The sequence below is a fragment of the Bos grunniens genome, chromosome 13, assembly GCF_055505025.1.
Source record: "Bos grunniens cultivar Pamir isolate PY7600 chromosome 13, Bosgru_T2T1.0, whole genome shotgun sequence".
Lineage (NCBI taxonomy): Eukaryota > Metazoa > Chordata > Mammalia > Artiodactyla > Bovidae > Bos > Bos grunniens.
The window spans coordinates 31,351,051-31,379,001 of NC_141177.1; the positions used below are offsets into that span (position 1 = coordinate 31,351,051).

At 40.6% G+C, this 27,951-nt stretch overlaps 1 protein-coding gene and 1 pseudogene across 28 annotated transcripts in view; both read left to right on the top strand.

Annotated features, from left to right (window-relative positions):
• Positions 1 to 27,951, top strand: part of PTPRA (protein tyrosine phosphatase receptor type A) — a 169,397-nt gene that overhangs the window by 126,877 nt on the left and 14,569 nt on the right. For 14 of the 28 annotated variants that reach the window (XM_086333183.1, XM_086333190.1, XM_086333178.1 and 11 more), the window contains 6 exons: positions 7,863 to 7,956; positions 12,087 to 12,177; positions 13,335 to 13,411; positions 22,065 to 22,101; positions 26,141 to 26,238; positions 27,517 to 27,636. In XM_086333183.1, the coding sequence (XP_086189309.1) occupies positions 7,863 to 7,956; positions 12,087 to 12,177; positions 13,335 to 13,411; positions 22,065 to 22,101; positions 26,141 to 26,238; positions 27,517 to 27,636 (517 nt within the window). The remainder of the gene's footprint in view (positions 1 to 7,862; positions 7,957 to 12,086; positions 12,178 to 13,334; positions 13,412 to 22,064; positions 22,102 to 26,140; positions 26,239 to 27,516; positions 27,637 to 27,951) is intronic. The other 14 variants (XM_086333167.1, XM_086333169.1, XM_086333175.1 and 11 more) reach the window with 1 other exon arrangement.
• LOC147360676 (proline-rich protein 13 pseudogene) lies at positions 17,349 to 17,914 on the top strand (annotated as a pseudogene).

Sequence of the window (27,951 nt, forward strand, 5' to 3'; positions counted from 1 at the left end):
AAAAAAAAAACAAAACAATGTTTTAATTGAGACCCAATCATAGGCAAGGGCGTTGGGGAAAGGCAGATGGGGAACATTCCAGGTACTGGGAATATCAGAATCAATCTGTCAGTAGTGACAGTGGGTGAGGGAAGGCACATTCAAAGAATAGTAAAAGCTGTGAATGGCTGAAAGGCAGAGACTTGAGGGAGATGAAAATGTATAAGACTGAGCCAGACTGTAGATCCTGTAGACTGTCATGAGAGAGGTGGAAAGCCACAGACCAGCCAGGTTTGTATTTTGAAAAAAATGACTCTGGTGGTTAGGGAATAGCCAGGATAGAAAAGAAAATGGTGAGACCAGGATAGAAACAGGAAATACAGTTAGGGGCTGCAGCAGTTAGACCAGAGGTGCTGATCCAACTGATGTAAAGTGGTAATGATTAGGGAGAGGGGAGTGGATTTGAAGATACAAGAACAGTTCCAGAATTGGCTAATTCATCAACCTGGGCATTGCTGAACTCTCAGTCTCCTTCAAACCTTTCCACTCAGCCATGTGTCAGCCCTGTTTCTTAGGCTGGGTGCCCTCATGTTGCCAAACTGGCTGCCCAGGGAAGTCCCTGGTGGTCCAATGATTAGGACACTGCATATTCTGTGCTGAGGGCCTGGGTTCAGTCCTTGGTTGGGGAACTAAGACCCCATAAACCATGCATCACGGCCCCCTAAAAAAGTAATGGCTGCCCTAGTTGTAGGCACAAATGGAGGTAAACAAGTCCAGGGGGAAAGGGGTGACTGTTTCTTCCTGTGTGTTTCCTTTTACTAGTGAGGAAAACTTTCCCAAAAGCTTCTGGGGACTTACCTGGTCACATATTCTGTCACAAACTAGTCATAGGCAAGGAAGAAATAGACTTACTGCACCTGGTGGAGACCAGTCCAGGTTATTCCTGTGTCATGTAGAAGATGGGTGGATAACCCATAGAATGGAAGCTCTTGTAGCAAGGAGGAAAGGAGGAATGATTATTGGGATATTTGCTCCACCACTGAAGGACTTGGAGTAGAGAGTGGTGTGGTCAGACTTACAGTCTGAGAAAATCACTAGCTACAATTTGGAGAATAGATGGCAGGGAAGCAAGAGGTAAAGCAGAAGACCATTTACCAGGGAAGAGTTAAGTAATAACATGGACCCCTTTTTCTGGCTGTTAGAATAACACCACCATTTAATACTCATTATTGATTAAGAACATTTCACCTTATCCCACAAGATAGCACTCTAGCCTCAACTAAGCTAGGTTTCCAGTAGGCATTCTGTTGTTTTGTAATTATGGTGTAAGCTACTTCTGAGTAATGAGTACGTGGCCCTGTAGCCATATTTTTTCTGTGAAATGAATTCTTTGTTTGGAGATAATTCCCTGAGATCCATAACAAATATCTGGGTAGAGGTGGTGTTCCTAAGAGGCATGGTAGGCAAATTCAGATAGGTATTGTGCCAGCCAATTGCTGTGCTACCATGGCCACATATGTGCAGTTGGGGTGGTGAGGGAAAGAGCTGATCAGCGTCTCTTGGCTTCTTACAGTGCGTGCCATCTGGTGAGCATACACAAGGAGTGTAATACATATTTCCTGTCTTTCTTGTCCCAGTTATCTACTACCCAGGGGTCAGCTTAGATCCTGAGATCCAGTGAAGTGGATAGTGTGATACCTTGCTTGAAGTTCTGTTCACCAGCTGAATTTCTCTTTTATTCGGAGTGATACCTAAGTAGATTATCCCATAGCCGTCTACCTCCAGAATGGGCTAGCATGACTCACAGAGCCATTAGTACACTAGGCTGGACTTTTTTTCTCCCTTAGTCAACTGTTAGTATCATCAGGAAGTCAGTGGAATCTATTGAAGGAGCGGGTGTGTGGCGTGTGTTCTGTACACATCCATTTCAGCTGAATTCTGGACATGTCCCAATTTATAGCCTATAGACTTACATAATACTAAATTTGGACTTCTCAGGTGGCTCAGTGGTAAAGAATCTGCCTGCCAATGCAGGAGACGTGGGTTCGATCTCTGAATCAGGAAGATCCCGTGGAGAAGGAAATGGCAACCCACTCCAGTGTTCTTTTTTTATTTTGCTTTATTTGGCTGTGTCAGGTCTTGGTTGCAGCATGCGGAATGTTTGATCTTCATTGTAGCATGCAGGATCTTTTTAGCTGTGGCATGGGAACTCTTAGCTGTGGCATGTGGGATCTCGTCCCCTGACCAGGATCATACCCAGGCCCCCTGCATTGGGAGTGTGGAATCTTAGCCACTGAACTTCCAGGAAAGTACCCCCACTCCAGTATTGTTGCCTGGAAAATCCCATGGACAGAGGAGCTTGGTGGGCTACAGTCCATGGGGTTGCAAAAGAGTCAGACACGACTGAGCAACACTAAGTTTATAATGAGCAGTTAAGGTCATGGATATCTAGTGTCCCATGGCCAGGCTTACATCATTACCAGAGCCCAATGTTGAACTAGAAACATGATGTTGCTGACAGGATCATGATCTTTTCCCCAGATTCTAAGGTTATTTCATTGCAGTTCTCCTGCTCAGCTTTAACCAGAGACACTTAGGGCCCCCAAAACCTACCAGAATTCATTTCTCTGGCCTGGATCAGCTAAAGAGCCTTCTCTTTAGATCACTCAACAAATGAGTCAGACCAGGACACCAGCATGAGATAGGTGTTGTCTCCAAAGTCTGTAATGGCACAGCAAGCATCACTCCTCCTCCTTCAAGTGGGCAGAGGTTGGGGGCACAGGGGCAAGGAGTAGCAACTTGTTCTTTACGGTAGACGGTGACGTGCTGTGGGCCTTTGACTTTCAGAAAACTTGGCCTAGGTGGCAAGCCACTATACTTTTATTTTTATGTCTATCATGTACATCTAAGATACATAATATCCTGTTCTCCAAGTCCTGTTAGCTTCTTGTATCAGCATAGTTATCAGGGTGATGTCCTGTGAAACAAAGACAAAACCCCAGTGAACCAGATCACAGCAGAGAGAGGTCAAGATGATTTATCACTGAAGCTGCTCCTGCCATGAGGAAGGGAAACTGCATGTGTAGTCTTTGTGCATCGTAAAGGAAAAAATAAGTACACTTGCCTTATTAATAGTGAAATTCCAGGTACTCAGGGTTATATTAATCTTTAGGAATGTGAGCACATGTGGAAAAGCATCTGCAAATCTGCAGCTCCACATGATTTGTGTATGCTGTATACTGACATTCCTAAAAACTGTCATCTCATCTGTTTGGTAACTTATATGGGGAGTAATAGGAAGCATCAGAATAGTTAATACTAGTAGTTACTGAGCACTTGCTTCATGCTATCAGTAAACTCACACATGTAAATGGGTTTTCTCATTGTTACCCACAACTTTTAAGTCTCCTGTCACAGTTAGGATTTCTGTGACTTGCCTGGGACCTAGCCTTTTGATAAAGGGAGATTATTACTCCAGCAGCTTGCATTTGTTCTGGAGGTCATGGTGTGGCCTCTGAAGCTTTTTTTCATTTCACTAAGATCAAGAATCCCATTTTGATGTCAGTTCCTTCTTCTAAAAGATTCAGGTGCTTTCCTCACCAGTGTGCACCCTCTATTAAGGCATGCATTATAGAGCCTGTCAAGGACATGATGAAGATGTCAGTAAGAAGGTTGAACCTGTTGGATCCCCTATAACACTGATCTCCTCTACTTTGTCCCAAGGGCTTTCTGGCTTTTCATTGAACCCAGCTTTCAGTCCAGGTTCCCACTGGCCACTCCACCACTAGAATTGTGGCCAGTTTCCTAAGCAGGTACACTAACGCAGAAGTTCAGTTAACCATGCCATAACTAGAAATATGGCCCTATTCAACAATTAGAATTAGATCCGTCCTTGATCTAACATTCTCAAAATCTATTTCAACAGTTATTCCTATGGTTTTTGATGATCCAACTCAGTGAATTCCTGTAGTTTCTTCTGGGTGTTAGTTCTTTGCTTTTCTACCTTCTTTTATATTTTCTCCAGATTGTGTTATGCTTGCATCCTGATTATCCATGAGCAATGAGAGCTGGGTTATGGGGCAGTTTTCATCATCAAAGCAGGATGCAGTGAAGAGCACAATAGAGATTTTTAGAAGTTAGTTTTCTCCAACTGTTGTTTCATTTTTGCATCATTTCAGTTATCTCACTTGATAATTCAAGAGATAATTTTCTCACTAGATAATTAAAAGCTTGTCTTTCACATGACCAACCAAGAAAAGATGTGAATTCCATTGGCGTTAACACTTAGTAATCAGCAAAATTCTGAAACCTTAACTTTTGGTTCAGCAAAATACATAGCACAATCATAGAAGGGCCCTGAATTTTATGGTGTCTTTGGAGATGAATATTTGATGTTGGAGCTGGTCTTTTTCTTGTTTTGTTGTCTAAAATTGTTAGAAATAATTCTGTTACTTGGTTTCAGTGTCTCTTCTCTCCTTTTAGTTGGGACTCCCCTCTCCCTAAATTCCTTTACCATCAGCTAGAACACATCCCAGGTGATGGCAAGCAAGTCAGTAACTGAAGTAACTGTTGTAGAGTCATGAGGTATAAGTGGCTTGCTCTTTCCCGTAATGAAAATTGACTAACAGTTCTTTCCCTTCATCTGAACTCAGTGATTAGGTTCACATCACCTGCATTTCCCCCATCAGTCTCTCACCTACAACCCCACCCTCTGTTACTAACTGCTAAGTGAGCTTAAAAGCAAGAGAAGTCATCTCAATTAAGCAAAAAATTAAAACCATCAATTGGGAAGATACTGGGGAACCTGGCAGAATCAAAAGATGAGATAGACAACCAGCCCCTGGACTGAGCAGATCCTATCTTGGTGGTTCTGGGCCCTCTAGGGAAGCCTCTGCTGCTTCCTGAGTTTCAAAATCCTAGAAGAGGGAATTTAGATGGCACAGTGTAGGTACGGTGTGACTGTGCTTGCATTGGTCAGCCCTGACAGGAAAGAGGAGAAATAACCATAGGACAAACACACCAGTTTGTGTCCACTATCATAGAATAATATTCTTATAATCATAGAGTGAGAAAGGCCTTTGTAAACAAAACTCAAAATTCAGAAGCTAGAATGGAATAGATTGAAAGATAATAAGTGTATTAAAATGTTAAGTGTCTCTTAAAAATGACACCTTAAAAAAGTGGCCAACTGGAAGAAACTATTTGCCACAGGTAGACAAGAGAATTTTCCATAATGTATAGAGATTCTCCAAACCTATGAGAAAAAAGTAAACGTTTCAGGAGAAAAATTGGGAAGAAAAATTCAGGGAAGAAAAGCAAATGGTCTATAAACGTAGGAAAACAAACTCAGCTATATCTAGTAATCAGGAAATCCAAATTAAAACTAACCATTTTGGGGGGCCTGTTAGATTTGAAAATTTTCAAAGATTCATATCAAGTATGGACAGGTATGGGGGTAAAGACAATCTTACACACAGGTAGGAGGAGTTTTAAGTTGATAGAGCTTTGGGAGGATAATTTGGCAGTATCAACCAAATTTCAAATGCTTATACTATCTGACCTAATTTATGAGACTCTAACAAGAAAAACCACACATATATTTTTACAAGGATGTTCATTATAGCATTACTTATAATAGCAAAGAAAATAAAATGAAAAGTATTTGTTAGATAGCCAAGTGGCTAAATGATTTCTCTCATCTATTATGAAATTCTGTACTGTTGTTAAAATAAATGTCAACATAGAAAAATATGGGGGAAAAAATCACTATTTTGGTGACTTTACACGGTATGCTGCTGCTGCTGCTGCTGCTGCTGCTGCTGCTGCTAAGTCGCTTCAGTCGTGTCCGACTCTGTGCGACCCCAGAGACGGCAGCCCACCAGGCTCCTCTGTTCCTGGGATTCTCCAGGCAAGAACACTGGAGTGGGTTGCCATTTCCTCCTCCAATGCATGAAAGTGAAAAGTGAAAATGAAGTCGCTCAGTCGTGCCCGACTCTTAGCGACCCCATGGACTGCAGCCTACCAGGCTCCTCCGTCCTTGGGATTTTCCAGGCAAGAGTACTGGAGTGGGTTGCTATTGCCTTCTCCATTACATGGTATAATCCCCTTTAAAAAATATATGTATGTCTGTGTGTGAGTGTATTAATGCTTTTATTTATTTTATTTTTTTAAGTCTGAAGGAACACTGAACTGTAATCAGTGGTTGCCTACAAGGATGGGTAGAAGATAAAGATGATAGGGAACTTCCACTTTCTACTGAACTATTTGACTTTCTTTTACAGCAAGCATAGTTTCAGATAATACTTTTAAAAGCAGGCTTTAAAATAAAAAAGTTTTTTTAATATAGTAAATAAAGCTATTCAAGCTTATTAGCTTTAGCATAATATCCATTATGCTTTAATGAATGTGTAGCATATAGAATAAAGAGTTGTGTACCCAGAGTGAGCTGTGCCAAGAGTCTTGTGATTAGGTCTCTGTGAAAAGGAATAACATTAAAAGGGAATTTGTTTTAGAGAAAAACTGGACCATGGAGGTGAACAGCTGAAGAAACAATAAGCATAGGAAATGACAGCTGTTTTCAGATATCTGACAGACCAGAGAGTGTGGCCTTTCATTTCTATGAAGCCCCACCATAGTTGAAAGTTATGGGTAATGGAACTTTGTCTTAAAGTTACAAGCTGGAACTTTTTTTACTGACCAGCATTTATCTCAGAAGAAAGTATTGAATTTTTTTTTTTTAAGCAAGAGTTTGAAAAGTCACTTATTGAGGTCCCTAAAGCTTGTTTAAGGTTTAATAAATAGATAGAATTTAGTTAGCTCCTGAAGTGAAAGGAATAAGTGAGGAAAAGAACTGGAGGGGCAGTGAAGTGGTCAAAGTCTGTGATTTGTGAAATGTGAACCACACCCCCACACACACAACCCAGTCAGGGCCCTGCATCTTTAGAGACATCTTAATTATTGAATTTCCAAGTAAAGACACATTTATGTGCAACATGGTAACAGAACTGTGTGGCAACTGAATGAATCAGAAACAGAATAGCCTCTACATGGATGAGTTGTCTCCAAATAAATGAATCAGAGCCAAAGGCTACAGGAGTTATCAGTAGCAGTCAGGAGCTTTGGAATTGGGGTTTCAGCAGGGAATTGGGGGTTCAGGATTTCCAGGGGACAGAGAATACACCAGCTGACCACTTGGATTTTACAATAGTCAGTACAAGGGAAAAATGAAACAAATTGTGTATCGAGGTGTTAAGTCCTTCTAAACCAAACTGTTCCAAGATAAGGGGAACTGCTGTGGAAGGTAGTAGGATCCCCATCACAGCAGGGTGTTCAGACACTGGTGAGGAGTCAGGATATTTGGAAGGGGATTCAAACTTAAAGTGAATGAGATTCATTACTATACTAGAGACATTAGACAGCACAGTAAGGCAAGAAAAGAAATGAAAGGTATGAAGGATTGGAAAGAAAGAGACAAATCAGTTTTGTTTTTTTCCCACAGAGGAAATTATTGTTCCAGAGAAATTCATAGATTCACCAGATAAATTATTAGAATTAATGTTATCTTAACAAGGTTGATAGATACAAAAATAGCATAACAATTAATGCATTTCTATACATAAAACCAAAATCAGGAAGTCTAATAGTTTTTAAAAGATGTCATTTACAGTAACATCCAAAATATGAAGTACCTAGGAATAAATTTAATACAATATTTATAAAATATTTGGAGAAAATTATTAAAATGTTTGAAGACATTAAAGAAAAAAGCCTTAATTAGTGAAAGAGATAAGATCAATGAATTAGAAGGCTCAATATTGTAAAGTTGTCAATTCTCCTCAAACTGATATATAGATTCAATGCAATTCCAATAAAAATCCCAACAGGTTTTTTGTGGAACTTGACAAGCTGATTCTAAAATATATATGGAGGAGAAAAGATTCAAGAATAGCCAAGACATTCCTGAAGAAGAAGAACAAGGTGAGGAGACCTGCCTTACCAGATATAAAGAATTATTATAAAGTGTAGTAAGTAAGATAGTTTTATATTGGCACTGGAATAGATGGATTGACCAGCAGAAAAAATAGAGAACCCAGAAGCAGATTCATGTGTAAAGGGAAACATATTGGTGACAAATGCTGTTGTAGTTTCGCAGGGGGAGAGGAGGGTCCTTACATAAACAGTGCTCGGACGACTGGGTAGGGATAAATGAAATTGAATTCTTGTCTCATACCAAAAATCAGTCCCAGTTGATGTAAACACTGAAATTTAAAAGACAAAATGTGGAGACAATAATGTAGGAAAATATACCATGATCTCTCATAGGAAAGCATTCTTAAGATTTAAAATGTTTATAAAGGGAAAGATTGATCAACTTGACTACATTAAAATGCAGAACTTCTCTTTATAAACAAATAACATAAAATGAAAGGGCAGGCCACAAACTTGGGGAAAAAAATTCTTATAACATTTATAACTGATAATAGAATGAGTATCCAGAACACATAGAGAACTCCCTACAAATTAGTAAGAAACAGTCCAGTAGAAAAATGGGGAAACACTCAACCAGGTTCTTCACAGAAGAGGAAAGACCAGTAAACTGTGAAAAGATGGTTAATAATAATAATCAGAGAAATGTAAAGTAAACCTATATTGATACATTTAAAGTCTGATTATAGCAACTGTTGATGAGGATACATAACAGCTGGAACACTTTGATGGTGGGAGTGTGAATTGGTGTAACTACTTGGAAAAACTGGCCTCTTCTGATAAGGTTACTCATACTCATACCTAAAACTCATGTGCATATGCATGAGGAAACACAGTTAGTGCTCAAAGCAGATTGTTAACTGTAAACAACCCAAATGTTCATCAATAGGAGAATGGAAAGATAAATGTTGGTATGGACTAAAAATGAAGGACTACCAAGTAGTTAAAATGAATGAACTTCAGCTGCATGGAACAACCTGAGTGAATCTTAAGAATGTAATGTCGGGCAAAAAAAGCAAGTCACCACTTGATAATCATTCCATTTTTATTAAAAAAAAAAAAATAGACTGAACAATAAAAAATATATTTTTATAGATACAGAATGTTTGGGATACAAATAAAGCAAAGGGATAATAAGTACAAAATTCCAAATTTACTTGTGAGAGAAGGAAGAAGACATGATGAGGAAGGACCTAAAGAGAACATCTTTCTAAGTTAAATTGGGTGGTGGATATACTTTTTTAAAAGATAAATGTAAAAATTGAAGAAAAAACTTTAATTGACATTAAAAAAAAAAAAAGCCTTGCATCCTGTAAAGGCTGAAGCAAGGGATGAAATGGTCTTTGATGCCACCTCCTGTTTGTGGAGAATTTAACATCTTAGAGCCTTCTGGTTTAGCTGCTTCTGTCCAGCTATCCAGGCTCAGTTTGTCAGAGTAGAAACTGAAAGAAATAAGATTCCCCTTGTTTTCATCCTTGACCTCAGCTCTTTAGTGTGACATTTTGCATCTAGCACGTGTCCTCAAAAGGAAACTTTTTATTTTCTCTCGTCAAACAGTGGCTCCTGTTTCTTCCTAACTTTGCTTTTTGGAGCCTCAACCGACCTGGAGACCTAACTTTTCTTCATCAAGACTGGGGGAGTTAGGGATGCTGACAGGACTGTGAGATGTGGTCACTGTCATTACTGACCTTGAGGATTATTTTCAAGAATCTTGTTGTCTCTACATCTGTTCTATATCATTTTAGACAAGGGATGTAACAGTTATGCCTTATGATTAGTCGTGAGGGCTTTTAAAATCTTGTCTCATCCTATCCTGCATCAAGGTGGAAACCTGTGGAAATCTAGCCTGTCTTAGTGAAGAGAATGCAAACTGTGGGTGAATTGGGAAATTCCAATCTTCCAGCCCAGGAAACTTTTTTCGCCTTTAATGTGTTGACAGCACTGGGTCTAAATAAATTGCTTTTCTTAGAGAAATAACATGGAGGACCTCTGAGGTTTTAACTGTGAAAAGAAAATCTCTTGAGTAAGTGAAGGTAGATGGACTATGAGACTTTGATGATTATTGTTATCTTGTGGTCTTTCACTTTAGTTTCTCCTACCACTATACTGCTGGTTCCCAGGAAATATATTCGTTCCTTCATAAAAGTCTTGCTTCTGTCTGACAAAATTGATTCTTTTTAGGCTCGCATTTACTTAATTTAATCTTTATTATTATTATCCAAGCTAGAAACCTGCAAGCGTCTTTCATTCCTGTCTCTTTCTCTCCCCAACTTCCCTTTTGTTCATTCAATCTCTAAATATAATAATTCTAACTGTGTGATACATTGCAGATGTGACTATTTCCTTGCACTATCGCCTTTCTACATTCTATACTTGCCTTCCTCCCAGCCCGTTTTCCACGCAGCAGCCAGAGTGATTCTTTAACATGTAGAATGAACTGCAATTTAAAAACTTTAAACGGTTTCCTCATGCACTTAAAGTAAAACTCAAACTTCCTATTAAAGGACCTACATGGAAATACATGATCTTGTTAAACTAAGCTCCTCCCACTTCCTCTTGCCATTCCCACCAACCACACTTTGTTTATAACACCCTTTTTGCACAACACATGTTGTGCATAACACCCTCCCTGACACTTTATTTCCCCACACAAACGAAGTGTTCTCCTGCCTCTGGATCATCACACATGCTCTTTTCTGTGCCTGGAATACTTTTTTCCGTACTCATCCTTCCTCATAGAGACCTACCCCTCAGTCTGTACTCGGGAATTTCTTGGGCTTTTGATTCTTTCTCTAGTAATATTCTGTTCTTTCATTGCATATACCTTGGTATGTAACTTTATTTGTTTTATTTAATATCCATCTTTCACCCACAAGTTTGCATTGTTCATGAGAGCAAGAGCTATGTATATGATTGATTTACCACTGTTTGCTCTGTGCCTAACCTGGTACCTAAGAGGTACACATTTTATGTTTGTTGAAAGAGTGAATGAAAAGTAACACACAAACCATACTTTATTTAACTGTTCCCCTACTGCTGAATACTAAGGTTGTTTTCAGTTTGGGGTCGTTCTAAACAATAATAAAGTAAGTAATCTGAGCATTGAGATTTTTATTTAGACTAGAATCCAGAGTTGTTAGGTCAAAGAGTATGAATATTTTTAAGGCTTCTAAAGCATATTTCCAAATCACTTATCAGGAAGGTTGTCTAGGTTATAATTTTAAACTATTTCTTTCTTTTTTTTTTTTTTGCTTTCTTAGTTTTGAATATATAGAACATAGAAGAAGAAAACAGTTCAAATAATAAAGTTTAGCTTCCTCCTCCTAAATAAATAAATAATAAATTAAAACTTAATTTATTGAATGCTTATTCTATGCCAGACATGAGATCATCTTGTTTACTCCTTATGTAGCAGATATTATTATCCCAATTTTATGGGAAACTTTGCCCAATTTGCTCAAGTTCATGTAGTCCAGACTATCTTATATCAAGCCATTTATACTTGTTCCATACCTCCCAGTGCCAGCTAATTTACATTTGCTCCAAAACTGCTGCAGATTCCATGTCACGTCATCCAAGTCTTCTGCTTTCTAACTGCTGCATCCCCGTGAATGCCGTCTCACCCACCAACCTTATCCACATGATGCTAGAGGCTGGGCTGCCATACCTGCTTGTCAGGCCCCTAACCCAGCTGACCATCCAGACCCCTCCTGTGTGGTTTACTCTTGAAATGCATATCGACTTTGCATGGTGGTCAGCATGGGTATAAATGGCCCATCCCTTCAGTTATGCTGCCCACTCCTATATACAGTAAGGGGTAGGGGGTGCCTTTTGATCTAGCATTGTAATGGGCCCCTAACCATAGAGTAATCATGTAAAGAGCATGCTTATAGTAATGGAAAGGGCATTCAGCCCTCTGGGCATTTGGACTCTACGTAGCTTAGGAGCTATTTAGAAAAGAGGTGCACTGTCTTTATTAGGCTGTAGCAATTCATGTGGGCATATTTTTTTCTCCCCAAGAAAAGGTAGAACTTGCTGCCAGGTCAGAGTATGGTGCAGCAGTTTACATGTCTGGTACTTATCCCTATGAATAACTCTTGTAATTTCTCTTAACCTTTTAGGCTCTTCCTGCTTGTCCTATCCAGGCCACCTGTGAAGCTGCCTCCAAGGAGGAGAACAAGGAAAAAAATCGATACGTAAACATCTTGCCTTGTGAGTGTAGGGTTTCTTGGGATACAAACTGAAACTGCATCTGTAGCCAGGTTTTCTGAGGATAGAAGGAATCTGGTGATTGATCATGGGAAGACAAGTAATAAGAATAGAGTGAAAACTTTGGGTAATAAGAATAGAATGAAAGAGTCTTTATGGCTCCCCAGGCATCCCCAGGTGCTCATCAAGTCATTTGGGGTACTTAACCAGGTTTTTGTGGCAGACCTAAAGTTTCTAGGAGGTTAAAGAGAACAATTTCACTAAGACCAGATAGAAAGTGGTTGTTGTGGAGTTTTTTGCTGCTTATTGCAAAAAAATTCTTATTTAGAGTTCTCTTCATAACTCCTTCCCAGAGTTAGTCATTATGAATCTGTTTATCAATAACTTAATGGACATTTTTCTAGGCTAGTGGCCTCCAGAATAGAATATACATAATCCAGTGGGATGCAAGAGCAAAATGTTTGAACTTTGCTTTATTTTTATAATTGCTTTTTTAAAAATTAATTCTTTTAAAAATTCCTGGTGTATTTTTGGGTGCATAATATAATTAGAGACCACTATACTAGCCGTTTATAGATACTTTTGTCTTCTTATTTGTGTATAAATGTGTATATATTTTTTTAGTATAACTGGTATGCTGTATACATTGCTGTTATCTTGGAAAATTAGAGAAAGATAAATACTGTATGATTTCACTCACGTGAAATCTAAAAAAAACAAAACAAACACAAGCTCATAGATTCTGAGAACAGATTATTGATTATTGGAGAGGAAGGGGGTTGAACGTGGGTAAAATGAATGAAAGGGAGGGGGTCTATTGCATGGTCATGGATGGTAGCTAGACTTGTGGTAATCACTGTAGTCATTACAGATGTTGACTTATAAGGTTGTATACCTGAGACTATAAAGAAATGTAAAATAAAAACAAAGCTAATATATATTGGCAATTGTCGAGAAATAGGAATATTCACTTTCTTTTTTATCATCTGCTTACTATTCCATATTATGGTTGAGATATGTTTGAATTTTTGCTGTTATAAATAGTGTTGCAGTGACAACCTATACAGGTGTATGTTCTGCATCGTCACAACTGGCCTGCTTGCATTGGGAGCAGGGAAAAATAAAACTGAATTTAATTGAAAAAAAAATTTTTTTTCTAGATGACCACTCTCGAGTCCATCTGACACCAGTTGAAGGAGTTCCAGATTCTGATTACATCAATGCTTCATTCATCAATGTAAGAAACTTGAGTTTTTCTCATTGTTACCTTGACTGACCATTGGCTCTTTTCCAGCTGCATATAAGGAGGATTACTTGTCATTACAAGTTTTCCCTGAGGATAATTTTTTTAAAAGACTAAAAAATAATTTTTTTAAAGATCAAACAGATAGTTTAAAATGTATTCTTATGTTTACCTGTCATCATTACCAAAATTTTCCCACGCAGAAATCAGAATCTAAATGTATACCTCACAGTAGGAGTCAGTGAATCCTTTATTGAGCTTATTCGGATAACTAAGAACAGAATCACACCTTGCCATCTACAGTAAAAGTAGGGAAACAGGACAAGGATATCTGACTCCAGATGAGTCTGGCTAGTCATGTCTACTTCAAGAGGAGAGCTGAAATTGGAAGGAGGTTTTTAGGGTGATTTAGAGAATGTTTATAGAGATGGTATGAGAGACATGAGTATGTTTTATAGGCTCACAGGAAGGAATCAGTAGAGGGAGAGTTTGAAAAAAAAAAAAAAGAGTAAGCAAGAGAGCTAAAAAGAGCAAGCCTGACTACTGAAGCATGAAGAGAATATTGATGAAATTTGTACACTCATATTGATAACAGCATTAATCACAATAGCTAAAAGGTGATTGCAGCCCATCAAGGGAAGAATGAATAAGTAAAATATGGTATATACATATAATGGGATATCATTTAGCCTTGAAAAGGGAAGAAATTCTGACATATACTACACCATGGATGAATTTGGAAGATATTATGGCAAGTGAAATAAGCCAGTCACAAAAAGATAAATACTTTCTAATTCTACTTATGTGAGGTAGCTGGAGTAGTCAAATTCATAAAGACAAAAAGTAGAATGGTGGTTGCCAGGAACTAGAGGGAGAGAGGAACAGGAAATTATCATTTAATGGGTACAGAGTTTAGGAAGATGAAAATGTTTCGGAGATGAATGGTGATGATGGTTGCCCAGCAATGTGAATAAACTTATTTATTCAGAACTGTACACTTAGAAATGGCTACAGTGATCAGTTTTATGTTGTATATATTTTACCACAGTTTTTTTTTTTTTTAAGCTGATAGATTAGCATTGAACATAAAAAAGGAAGTTTTTCCTCTTAATTTGCTGGTAAAGGAATATAGAATAGATAGAGTTGGTTTGTAAGTGTGAATAAATCAAGCTGAAGGAACTCATCTGTGTTTTCTGAGAAGTTAAGTCAGGGTTATCTGCTGAAAAGGGGGGATGGGACTGTGACATGAGAGTACTGAGATCAGTAAGAAAGAACACGGAAAAGGGCATGAAAAAAAACATGTTTAGCTGCACTGAGGACCTACCTAAGATGGAAATCATTGATGTATAAGGGCCTCAGTTGTGTGATTTTCTCCGATTGTACCTAGGATTGGTGATACGCAGAAAACATTAGGTAACTCAGTTAAAAGGACTAGAGAAGTCAGTTGCTCCTCTGAGTAGTCAGCTAAGGGCTTCAGGTTCGGTGGAGAAAGGAAGGGATCAAGGACCAGGTTTCAACAAATTGAAAGAGCAGTCTTGGGATAAAAAAGGAGAAAGGTGGAAGAAAAGAGGCTGTGGCTAATGAATAGATTATCAGATGGAGTTCAGAAATGGAGCGGTGCAGGCATCCTCACTAGAATGGATTTGCTGAAATTCCTGTATATATGTTTCATAGGGATGGTCATATGTTTATAGTTAGAAGGAAAAGAACCCTACAAGAAATGATTGCTGTGGTAGATAAAGGAAAGTGGAAAAAGGCTAGTAACCAGATAAGATTCCCAGAATTTAGATCAAAGATTATGATGAACAGGTAAGGAGGAATAGATTGAGTTTAATATTATATGGAAGAGTATAGCAGTATCAGTCAAAATGTTTCCATCTTAAGGTAACAGAATACTCAGCTAGAATTGGTCTGGACAGGAACATTTACTTCTCATATAATCTGAAAGCAAATATACAGCAGTTCCAGGGTTGGCTGAGTCTGTGACTCAGTGACATCCTTAAGAAAACAGGTGTTTCCATCTTTCTACTCAGATGTCTTCATCCTGTTGGCAGTGTCTCTTGGTCACAAGATGGCTGTAGCAGTTTCAAACATTTCTTATACACACAACAAGCAGCACAGAGGAGGAGGAGGTGGAGAATTTGTACATATGCTTTCCTCTTTATTTGGGAGCATGATCTTTCTCAGAAGCCTGTCCAGTACAGTGCCCTTCAGAGCCAACAGGCCAGCATCGGATCACATGCTTACACCCTGTCTCTAGTCACTGGCTAAGGCACTGAGAATTATCTTGATTTACCCTTCTGGGGCTGAGGAATTGTCATCTTCCAAGCCAGTAGAAGGTAAATATCCAAACAAAAGCATGGTTTTGATGGCAAGGAAGAATGGGGAGGAATAGCTTTTGAGTTAGTAATCAGCAGCATCTGTCACTGTAACCAGTTTGGATCCTTCCCACACTGAAGGTGAAGACAGACAAAAGTAAGTTGGATGTGAAGACGGGTAAGCAAGTAAGGTGGGTCTTTATGATCATAATAAGCAAGGCACTAAAAGGAAGCATGCCTTCTGCTTTGGCCATGCTTAGTTGGAGCTCACAGTAGGGCATCCTGTAATGCCATGGTGTTTATTGGAGGTTATTAATAGGTGAAATGAAAGTTTAGATGAAGAGGTTAAATTGGGGGCACTTACAAATTCAGTGAAAGTAGAAACGCAAGAAAAAGCTATGGTGAACCATGAGTAAGAGTCAGGGCTTAAAGAAGATTTAGGTTTATTCAATTCAAGCAACATTTTTTGATCACCTTTTGTGTGCTAAGCACTGGGGATAGGCTTAGAGGTTACAGAGATAGGATGTAGTCCCTAGTGTGATCTACCTACAGGTAGATCATTATCTTTAGTGTGCAACATGTGCAAAGGAGATACTGCCAGATTCTTTGGGACTTAAGAGAAGGAAACATTCAGCCAACCTGGTGATCCAGTAGAGCTGAATATTAAAGGGTAAGTCTACATTCAAGAGAAGAAAGACAGGTAGAAATTTTAAAGCAAAAAGAAAAGTAAGAGTGAAGTCAGAGACTAGAAATAGTAGTCTTAGTTATGAGGTACAAGGTGGGAAGGAAGGAGGCTTGAGGGATTGGTAGGAGCTCAGTCTTATAAGGTGCTGAATGTCAGGTGTGTGTTGGGGTTCTTAGTTTCAGACAGCAGTGTCAGCTTTCTATTCTTTTAAGCAGAAGGGGTTTATTATTAGATACTAGGTAGCTTACAGAATCTGTGGGAGAGTTGCAAGGTGGTGTTCAGTGAGGAACAGAGCAGCCATAGATGTACCCAGCTGCCCTGTATGACTCTCGGAGTGGAACTCCTTTACAGCTGCTTCAGAAGAACTCAATGCTTCTGCTGCCATGCTTGCCCAGAGACTACATCTTCTTAGCAGTCACCGTCTCACATTACTCACTTCTGTCCCAAGTCTTATGTGGGACTAGGAAGAAACTGAGTTCTTAGGCTGAACAGAGCTGCAAGAGAGTCTGGGGAATTCAGCTTTTAGTTTCTCAGCCTCTATAGAAAGGAGGTCAGGCTGTTAGTGGGTGGGACTGGATGTTGATTGAGCTACCTTAAAATATCTGCAAATTTTCAGTACAGCTGAGTTTTTATTCTAGGCAGTGGGATAACACTGAAAGGTGTTAAAGATAAGGAGTGACATGGCCACATTTGAATATTGATCACTCAGGTTACTGTGTGCAGCATGGACTTAGGAAGGGCCAGTTAGACGCTGTTACAGTATCAGGCTCTGGATGGTGAGGGTAGAAGGGTTGGAGAATTATCAAAGTAAAAACGACTTTGGAGGTAGAATTTAGTAGGACATGGTGATCGATTATGTATGAGAGAGTATAGCGTGATACTCTGTAGAGTATATTGACCTGAGCTGGAGGAAACACTGAACGTGTGAAATCCCAGTGCTGGGCAGCCAGGGCCACATCCACACCTGCCTAACATTGAGCACCCTGAAGGTTGCAATCCTGCTCATCCACCATCCGCCAACACTACCTTTCCTCTAGGCCCACCTTCCCACTCCCCCAGGAGCACCCCAGGGGAATCCAGCTCTTCTCCCTGGTGGGCCCTGTTATCCTGTGCCACAACCAGGGTCTTTAGGATGCCAGCCCTCAGGTCTCTACCCCTGCCCATACCCACCACCTGCCCCTGGCATGTATCCTGTGAACCCATTGGCTCCTGGCATGGTAGCACCAGGAATGGTGACAGACAAAGGATGCAGAAGAAAATGAAGAACAATCATAAAAAGCAGCAGAAACACCACAAGCATGGCAGGCAACATACCTCCTCCCGCTCCTCCACTACCAGCCATGACTCTGACTGAATACAGGGCCTGGACCCTTCCTCGGGTCTCTCCAATTCTGCTCTTCCATCAAGCTTCAGATGCCATCTTGTACTAGGGGAAATTAGCCCTTGTGTCCCTTCCCCTCACGCCCACCATCTGTGCCTCACTCTGCTGTTCAACCCTAACTGGTTAGGGAAAATGGCAGAAGAATAGCCATGGACTAGCAAAGACCATCTTCCTACTGCCTGGGTAGAACTTTTAGCTGATGAGTTTTGCAAGAGAAATGTTTTTTGAAGATGGTGAGATTTGAACTAAATGCTGAAGACAAATCTAAAATCTATAAAATGTGATTTTTTTCACTTTCATTTGTAATACTTGTGATTGGAGAGATGCTGTGAAAAATTAATTATGGGGAAAGAAAACCAACCTGTGCCTTTCTTGTATTTAAAAAAAAAAGTATAGGGTGATTCATGTGGATGTATCCAGCATAGTTGGGCATTGATCTGAGCTCAGGAGAGAGATTCCAAAGCCATTAGAGACAGGGAGTCCAAAAACCTCTGCCAAGGCGCACTGGGCAAGAGGTGCTCATGAGTGAGACAGAAGACCAGGAGAGAAGAGCATCTCAGAGGACAAAGAAAAGCATGGAGAAGGGTGTTCAGTGGTCAGCAGAGTTGAGTGCAGATGAGAGATCCAGTGGGAAAGAGGGAGCACATGTGCTCTGGACTGGGAGGGTCAGACAGCAGCCTTTGCTGAAGCACATTGAGGCCATTTGTTGTGGGCTGCCAGTTACACTTACCAAACCCTATTTTTTCTCCCAGCATGACTGAGGTATATAAGGTAAGTTTATATAAACTATACCTCAATCATGTTGGGAGAAAAAATAGGGTTTGGTAAGTGTTATATAACAGTAATTCAGACATTTGAAACAATAGAATTCCTTGAATTTTAGTAAGTTTACCAAGTTAATGCTTCCATTGCATGCTAAGTTGCTTCAGTCGTGTCTGACTATGCGACCCTTTGGTCTATAGTCTGCCAGGCTGCTCTCTCCATGGGATTTCCCAGGCAAGAATACTGGAGTGGGTTGCCATTTCCTTCTCCAGGGGATCTTTCTGACCCAGGGATCAAACCCACATCTCTTAGGTCTCCTGTATTGGCAGGCAGCCTCTTTATCACATACCACCTAGGATGGCTTTATTGATGTAATTCACATTCCATAATTTTCACCCACTTAAAGTTTACAATTCACTGGTTTTAGTCTGTTCACAGATATGTGCAACAGTGATCACTTTTAGAACATTTTCATCACCGCAGAAAAGAAACACTGTACCTCTTAGCTATTGCCTATTAGTTTTAGAACTTTTTGCTTACCCCCAAAAGAATCTTCTTATCAACATTCCCAGTCCTGGCAATCACTTACTGAGCCCTTTGTGCACACAGAGAACCAAGATCACACATGAATCTTAAAGAGAAGTGGTGTCAGGTACCAGGGAATGGTGGCAGCAGTTGGGGAGGGGGTGGGACCTGTGGTTTGGAGACTACAAAGGTCCGAAGTGAACCTGACATTGTTAACAAGAGAAGATGAAATAGACAGTGGAACAGGTGGCAGCTGGGCTTTCCGCCTGAAGTCTTAGGAGAGACCAGTTTCCTCACTTACTCTTAGGTGTCTAAGAGTATTTACAGGATTTTTTTAGAAGTGTTTTGTTTTTGTTTTTAAACTGGTAGAAATGTAGATGCCACATGGAGCCAACTTGGCATTTGACTTTCAGAATCCAAAGATGTCTCAAGATCTCGGGAGCCACATTTCTTCTTTCCCTTGAATATAACACAGGGAAGATCAGTAGTTTGGCCTCATTCTAGTTTTACCTTATTGGTTAAGCAATATCACCATATCATTATGTAGGCATGTTTTCATAGGGAATATATAGCACACTCCTAATGAAAATGGAGCAGGAAGCACTTGCGGGCCGGACCCTCCAACTGTGCTTTTAAGCTATTCATGACCCACACACTCCAGTGAGAGTTTGGCAGCTACTTCTCCTGGAGCGGGGATATATTACAGCTTAACATAATCTAAGAACTTCTCGGTTTTAATTACACGTTTAGTGCTGTAACCAAAGTGCAGCATCCTGAATTAAGGTTTTATCAGTTTTCATCTTCTACTGATTAAAAACATTTGGAAAAACTTAAATTGCTCTTCTAAATAAAAATTTTAATAAGCTTCTTGTTAATTCTGAACATCTCCATCTTGAGGCCTAAAGCTTTCTCCAGTGCTGAGCAGCAGTTCTGCCACTGCCTTGCAGACTTGTATTTCACATCGTCACCTTGGTGTGACATGGTGTCCCATCCATGAAACTGTCTTGCCCTCATTGCCCATCTTAATGCTGTCTGAAAAAAACAGAGGTATTTACAATCTTTAAATCAAATGATTTTTTCATTTACCTAGGACTTCTCAAGTGAACACTACATTTAAACAATGAGGTTGAAAAGGTGTGTGACTAAACAGTAAATACTGAAAAAGAAAGTTACTGCTAGTGTCAGTTTCTCAGAGGATCCTTATCATTTTTTTTAACTGAAGGATAATTGCTTTGCAGTATTTTGTGGTTTTCTGTCACACATCAAGAATCAGCCATAGTTACATCCATGTCCCCTCCCTCTCGAACCTCCCTCCCATCTCCCTCCCTGTTCCACCCTTCTAGATTGTCACAAAGCCTCTGTTTGAGTTCCCTGAGTCATACAGTAAATTCCCATTGGCTGTCTATTTTATATACATATTATAAATTTCCGTGTTATTCTCTATATACATCTTACCCTCTCCCTCCTCCCCTTTCCTCCCCCCACCATGTCCATTTATCTGTTCTCTGTCTTTCTCCATTGCTGCCCTGAGATAAATTCATCAGTACCATCTTTTTAGATTCCATATATATGTGTCAGTATACGATATATAAATCTTATTAAGATATATATATATGTATGACAATATATGATATCTTATTAAGTGATGTCCCCAGGCTGCTTGGCTTCTTTGTCTCCCATTTCCGGTAAAGGAGAACCCTGTTGTCAAACACCTGGGAGCTGTTAACCATACCCATGGACTATTCCCAGAAATCTTCTGCACCTGGGTGAAGCATCATCAAGCAAAAGACTTTTTACCTTCTTAGTGTGGGCTCAGCCTCACATGCTTCTGACTTGGAAGTTTCCTATCCATTAACACTAAGACTCGGATTGTCAGCAGCTGAGAGAGCATCAAAACAAGATCTAGCCTGCTGCTGCTGCTGCTAAGTCGCTTCAGTTGTGTCCGACTCTGTGCGACCCCATAGACGGCAGCCCACCAGGCTCCCCCGTCCCTGGGATTCTCCAGGCAAGAACACTGGAGTGGGTTGCCATTTCCTCCTCCAGTGCATGAAAGTGAAAAGTGAAAGTGAAGTCGCTCAGTCGTGTCCAACTCTTCGAGACCCCATGGACTGCAGCCCACCAGGCTCCTCCGTCCATGGGATCTAGCCTAGTAGTTGTTATTTGAATGTTCTTATACTAGTGTTCATTAATAATTCACTTTAAGAAGACTGCCTAGACCATGTAAGCTTTGCTTCCTGCTATCCAACTAAAAGATGCTTGTTCCTTGGAAGAAAACCTATGACAAACCTAGACAGCATATTAAAAAGCAGAGACATCATTTTGCCGACAAATGTCTGTATTGTCAAAGCTTTGGTTTTTCCAATACTCATGTACGGATGTAAGAGTTGGACTATAAAGAAGACTGAGTGCTGAAGAGTTGATGCTTTCAAATTGTAGTGCTGGACAAGACTCTTGAGAGTGCCTTGGACTGCATGGAGATCAAACCAGTCAATCCTAAAGAAAATCAATCCTGGATATTCATTTGAAGGACTGATACTGAAACTCCAATCCTTTGGCCATGTGATGCAAAGAGCTAACTCATTGGAAAAGACCCTGATTCTGGGAAGGATTGAAAGCAAAAGGAGAAGGGGCGGTAGAGGATTAGATGGTGAGATAGCATCACCAACTCAATGGACATGAGTTTGAGCAAACTCTGGGAGATAGTGGAGGACAGAGGAGCCTGGCATGCTGCAGTCCATGAGGTTGCAAAGAGTCGGACATGACTTAGCAACTGAAAAACAACAACATCCAAAGCTTGATGTTGTTTCAAACATCAGTACCTTGAAATTTTCTAGAACGGAAATTCTTGTTAATTGCCTGGCCCTTTTCACAAGGGAGGCTTTGTAAACTGGTTGGGAGTCTGGAGAATTTCATTCTTATCCATTTTTGGATTTTCACTTTCTTTTTCTCCTCTATTTCCCCCTACCCCACTCCCAGGGCTACCAGGAAAAGAACAAATTCATTGCTGCACAAGGTAAAATAAGATAATTTTTTACTCTTGGGTTTAACCATGAATGGGCTTGGGTTTTTTCTTCCAAATCCTAAATAGATTACACAGACTGTATTAGCTTCTGTAATTATTACCACCTGAAAGAAAAGCAATTTACCTTGCAGGTTTCTAACTAAGGGGCTTCATCTTGATGATTTAGTGTCCAGGGGTCCTTTGAAATAAATTCTTTTTTATATGTACATAAAAAATACTGGAAAACACTACACACACACACACACACACAACACACACTCACAACACAGTCTAGTGAGCTTCTCTAAAGAGGATTAGAGACTCAAAGGTCCAGTCTGACTCATCTCCACCCACTCATGGGCCTGAGCTCTACTATTATTCACAGAAAAGTGGTCTAAAAACCCTCAAATCAGGGACCCAATGTGCTATACATGCTCTGTACACATTTCCACAGTGTAAAGTTCTAATAAGTGTCCTCACTTTTAGGATCCTAGCAAAAAATATCTTGATGTTTGTAGCACTGTGAAGTAATTGATGTTATTATGGTCCATCAAAGCCCATTTAATTAATCATTCAACAAATATTTATTGACCATTTATTGTGTGCCACGCACTGGCCTAGGTGATGGAAATATGTACAGGAATAAAATAGAGTATGGTCTCTGCCTTTAAGGAGCCTTTAGTTGGTAGAGGATGCCGTGCTGTGCTAAATTGCTTCAGTCATGTCCTACTCTGTGCCACCCTGTAGACTGTAGCCCCCTAGGCTCCTCTGTCCATGGAATTCTCCAGGCAAGAATTCTGGAATGGGTTGCCACTTCCTTCTCCAGGGGATCTTCCTGACCCAGGGATCAAACCCATATCTCTTAAGTCTCCTGCATTGGCAGGCGGGTTCTTTACCCCTAGAGGATATTTGTAGCAAAATAAACAGAAACTTTGGTAAGTGGCTATTCTGTTCAATACAGTAGTTACTAGCCACAAGTGGCTATTTAAAACAAGATTTTAGGGAGTTCCCTGGCAGTCTAGTGGGTTAGGACTCTGCACTTTCACCACTAAGGACATGGATTCAATCCCTGGTCAGGGAACTATGATCCTGCAAACCATATGGTACAGCCAAAGTAAAATAATTAAAATTAAATAAAATTTTAAATTCAGTCCCTCAGTCATACTAGTCACAGTGACTAGAGACTACCGTATTAGTGCAGATATGAAACATTTCCATCATCGCCTAAAATTCTGTTGGACAGTACTGTGAGCATGGTAAAATAGGGATAGAGGTAAAATAAAGTAGAGTGGTCAGGAAAAGCCTTATATCCTCCTTGCTCTTGAATCTTCTACCAGGGCCTGGCCCTTGCCTAACCAAGCCCCACTACCCTCCCTCTATAGCCATCTGTCGATTCAGGGCCACTCTCCAAGGCCCAGCTCATCTGCCACCTACTCAGTGATTTTGGCACCAACAACCACATACAGTCTCTTCCTCTGTTTGTCATGGTGCCTTTTTGATGCTAAAATATTTCTTAGTCACTTTTGATTTCCTTGTGGGCCTTTTCTCAGACTCCCTCTTTAACTTCACAGAACTTCGCTCTTCTTGAAACTCTGTTATTTCCAGACATTCTGTTCTCTTGATTTTTCTCACTTCTCTAAGTATTCTCTCTCTAGCTGTTATTCTTCTTTCTGCATCTTAAATATAGTTTCTCTTGAAAATTGTAGATGGCTACTTCTTTAAAATTCCATTCTTGTCTTTCATGGCACATTTCTGTCCATTCTTCTGCCTCCTCAGCTTTTTGTTCTGTCTGAACTTGAATAATGCTCAAAGATCCCCAGCATTCTGTGTTTACACAGAATTCTTTACCCCTTCTTTACTCCCCACTCCCACCCCCTCTTTGAGAGAGTTCATCTAATACCCACCTCTGTTTGACTGGCTGCTGCCTCTCTTGAGCTCTGGAGCCACATTTTCAAACTAACTTTGTGCCCCTCCACTTGAATACTCTCACAAACTCTTTAGATTCAACATCAGAAGCTGAAATGTGACTTCCTCAGCCCAGAGCTGCTTTTTCTCATAACTTCTTTGGAGACCTAATCACCAAGCCTAATTTAGGATCATTCAGATGTCCTACCTGTCCCTTGCTTTAAATACGATTAGTCCTCCGGTTTCTATCTCCAAAATCGGCCTTCTCTGACACGCACCCTTGCTCTCAGCTCTTCTCGTTCTGTTGCAGTAGCTCACTGATTGATCCCTGTAGGCCCTAGCTTTGTTCCTTGCATTTCTTCCACCAGAATGACCTTTCTTAATGTAAAACTTCTGTCAGACTCGCATGAACATCCTATAATGATTTTTCATTATCTGTAAAACAAGCCTTTGTAAAGACCTGGCCTCCAGCTCTTTAGATTCTGGTACCTCACCTATCTTCCTAGCTTCGTCTTCTCTCCTCCACACCGCCAACACAGTGAGCTCACCTTCAGCCCATGTGTGTTTCACACTGTTAGCCCCCGGCCCCTCTGCCTGGAGTGCCTCTTCTCCCTGCGCCTCCTTTCTAAATTCACGTCTGCTTTATCTGTCCTAACACATGGCTAAGATGTCACCTCCTTCAGGAGATTTTTCCTAACTTTACCAGGCAGTGAAACAGTTTCCCTCTGTACATCTTTCTGGCATGTGTCCACTTCTGACATGATTTGTTTCTCGTCTTAATATTTTTCTTTTTACCAAAGGGAGTACAAAATTTCTTGAAGAAAGTCAAAAAAGGTATTACAAGATCTATAGAAACAAGTTCTCCCCTCAAAATTTTATCTTCACCTTTTTAGTCTAATTCAACCATTTTTATCTGTTGACCTCTTCTTATACTAATGCATGCTGCTGCTGCTGTTGAATAGCTCAGTCATGTCTGACTCCTTGCGACCCCATAGACTGTACCCCTAGGCTCCTCTGTCCATGGGATTCTCCAGGCGAAAATCCTGGAGTGAGTTGCTGTGTCCTCCTCCAGGGGATCTTCCCCACCCAGGATTCGGACTCTCTTATGTTTCCTGCATTGCCAGGTGGGTTCTTTACCACTAGCACCACCTGGGAAGCCCTATTGTATTACTACATAACTTATTAAATCTTACAAACTACATCACACTCAGATGTGTCCCTTTTCCCTATTCTCCCAGTGGAGTTAAATCACAATTTGGAGTGAAGATAATACTTGTTATTTACGTTCTTATTACTAGGCCAGTGTTATTCACAGCTAAAGCACATAGTATTATATGATTTTTTTTTAATTGGATACAGTTTTTGGTTTTCTTTTTTCCCAAGTGTTAATAATTACCTTTTTTCCTTATTTACTTAATTTTGTATATACCTAGCACTGACTTTTTTTTCCCCTCCAAACTCTTTGCTGGAAATACATATTTTCTCTTGGTACCCTCAGATACATGAGGTTTAATTTTTTTAAGTTTTTCTCTTGGGATCCTTCTAGAACCTTCTTTCGTTCCATTCTGGGTTGATTGCCCTTTAGCCTCTAGCAGAGTAATTATCCTGAGCCTTCCCTTTTCCAATACCCTGGGGATTCTGTTAGTCTCTGTCCTATATTAGATCCCACTTTTTTCTTTATTTATGCCCTTTTAGTGGCTTTCTGGAAAAGGCTGTATAGGAAGTAAATTTTAAATTTCGGCCTAAGCAATTTACCCAACCTGTTTCACTAACGATACTCACCGCACAGCATGGTAAGAAGAGTAAATGAGATATAAAGCACGTAGCTCACTATCTTGCCCTTAACACTGGTATTCAGTAGGAGTCATGATTCCTAATCCTCAACTGTAGTATCCTTGGGAAACATTGTATGGGTCTCTTTTTATTTTGACAACTTCACACCCCCAGTTCACTTCCTATTGAAGTACCTGACACATACATGGTGGAAATGTTCAGTTAGTAGGTGGGTGGATGGGTAGATGGATTCTATAATTAACTGGGGACATGTGGGCACAGGCTTCCAAAAATCAGGAATGAATGTTCCTAATTTCCCAGCATCCTTCTTCCTCTTGCTGTGTGTTCTCATCTTTGCTGTTGGTTATTGTAGGACCAAAGGAAGAAACGGTGAATGATTTCTGGAGGATGATCTGGGAACAAAACACAGCCACTATTGTCATGGTGACCAATCTGAAGGAGAGAAAGGAGGTGAGTGGAGAAATTAGATAGAATGGCCTCTGATACAGGCATGACGAACAGAGGGACTGCTTTTTTGGTGTTCTGTGTTTGAGCCTAGGGTGTCCACCTATTTTGGCTTCTGTGCCAGTCATTCATCCAGACAGACTCCAGGCCAGGGTGCCCACTACATTTTCCTGTGGCCTGGACGCCTTCGATGATCTGAGGGATATTCCTAGGACACGGCCTGTGTTTGGTAACCAAATAACTCACCTTAGATCCAAAACATCTTAGAAGAAAGACTTGGACCATTAGCCAAGGAAAAGCCTCAGTGAGGCTTTTCTCCCCTGGCTTCTCTTGTCCCTCACTCCCCTGGGTTTCTTGCTTTTGTTTTCTTGCTGTCCCTCCTCCCGAGTCAGCAGAGGGAGCTGTTTGGGCCCAAGGAAATGTGAAGCCCCGACCTCATCCTTCAGGCAAAGCTTCTGACTGGCCCTTTTCTTTCTGTGACTGCTAAGTCCATGCCTAGTCAGCTCCATCACTGGGCCACAGCCAGCACCAATCCTGAGTCCTGGATCAGGCCCCAGAGAAGAATCCCAATTCATGACTGTTTCTCTCCAGGATGGCGCCGGAGTCAGTCTAATACCCATGCTGGGCTGTTGGGTGTGTTGATCAGCTTAGGAGGGTTAGCTTTAGAGCTGGACTTTAAGTTCGTTTCTTCCATCCCTACCTGTGGCTCTTGGGAGCTGTTCAAGGCCTAATCCCCAAAGAAGGCCTTGGGCCTCTCATGGCAAGTTTACAGTCTGTATCAATCCATCCTAGTGACTTCCTCATAGCAGCTTGCTTTTTCCAGGGGATCAGTGGACTTGCCCTTAGAGCGTGACCTGGAATATTGTGGAAGTACAGATTTTATACATAAAATGGCTTCTGATTTGCCCTGAATTGAAACACTAGAGTTGGGAAAGAATGAGGAAATATGTGGCTGGGGCTATGTGTAAGTTAAGAGATTGTGCTAAATGGGATGGAAACTGAAGAACTTAAAAAAAGAACAGGGAGTTTCTTGCCAGCATAGTGATTAGGATTCCGGGCTTTCACTGCTGTGGCCTGTGTTCAGTCCCTGGTCAGGGAGCTGATATCCTGCAAGCTGCATGGCACAGCCAAAGAAAAAAAGGGGAACAGTTAAAGTCTGCAGCTGACAGACGTGTGAGAAAAGGCCAGAAGGCTTTCTGAAGATTTCAGTCTGGGCTTTTGTGGTCCTTTCCTTTAGGGGTGGGAGGCCTGAAGTCAGGGGGATGCATGTCTGTTCCTTTCCAGTGTAAGTGTGCCCAGTACTGGCCAGACCAAGGCTGCTGGACTTACGGGAATATCCGTGTGTCAGTAGAGGATGTGACTGTGCTGGTGGACTACACAGTACGGAAGTTCTGCATTCAACAGGTACTGTCTACTGCCTCTTTTCTTGGTTCTCATTTAGGATCTGCTGACCATTAAGAGGGCAGAACAGGCTGGGTCATCCCCCTCTTACTCAGGGTGGTCAGGAGTCACTGAGCATGCAGTATGTTTGGACTCTGAAATCAGAGATCAAGGCTCTCAGAATTTTATCTTCCCCCCTCTCCCCGTTTTGATCAAAGCCAAGGGAGGAACATTTTCATGACTGGGAGAAAAAGTATTACTCAGGTGGAGTTTGGTCATCTTAAGTATCAACTGGGTGTGTCAGGAGGTAGTGTAATCTTCTGGGTACTTGACTCATCT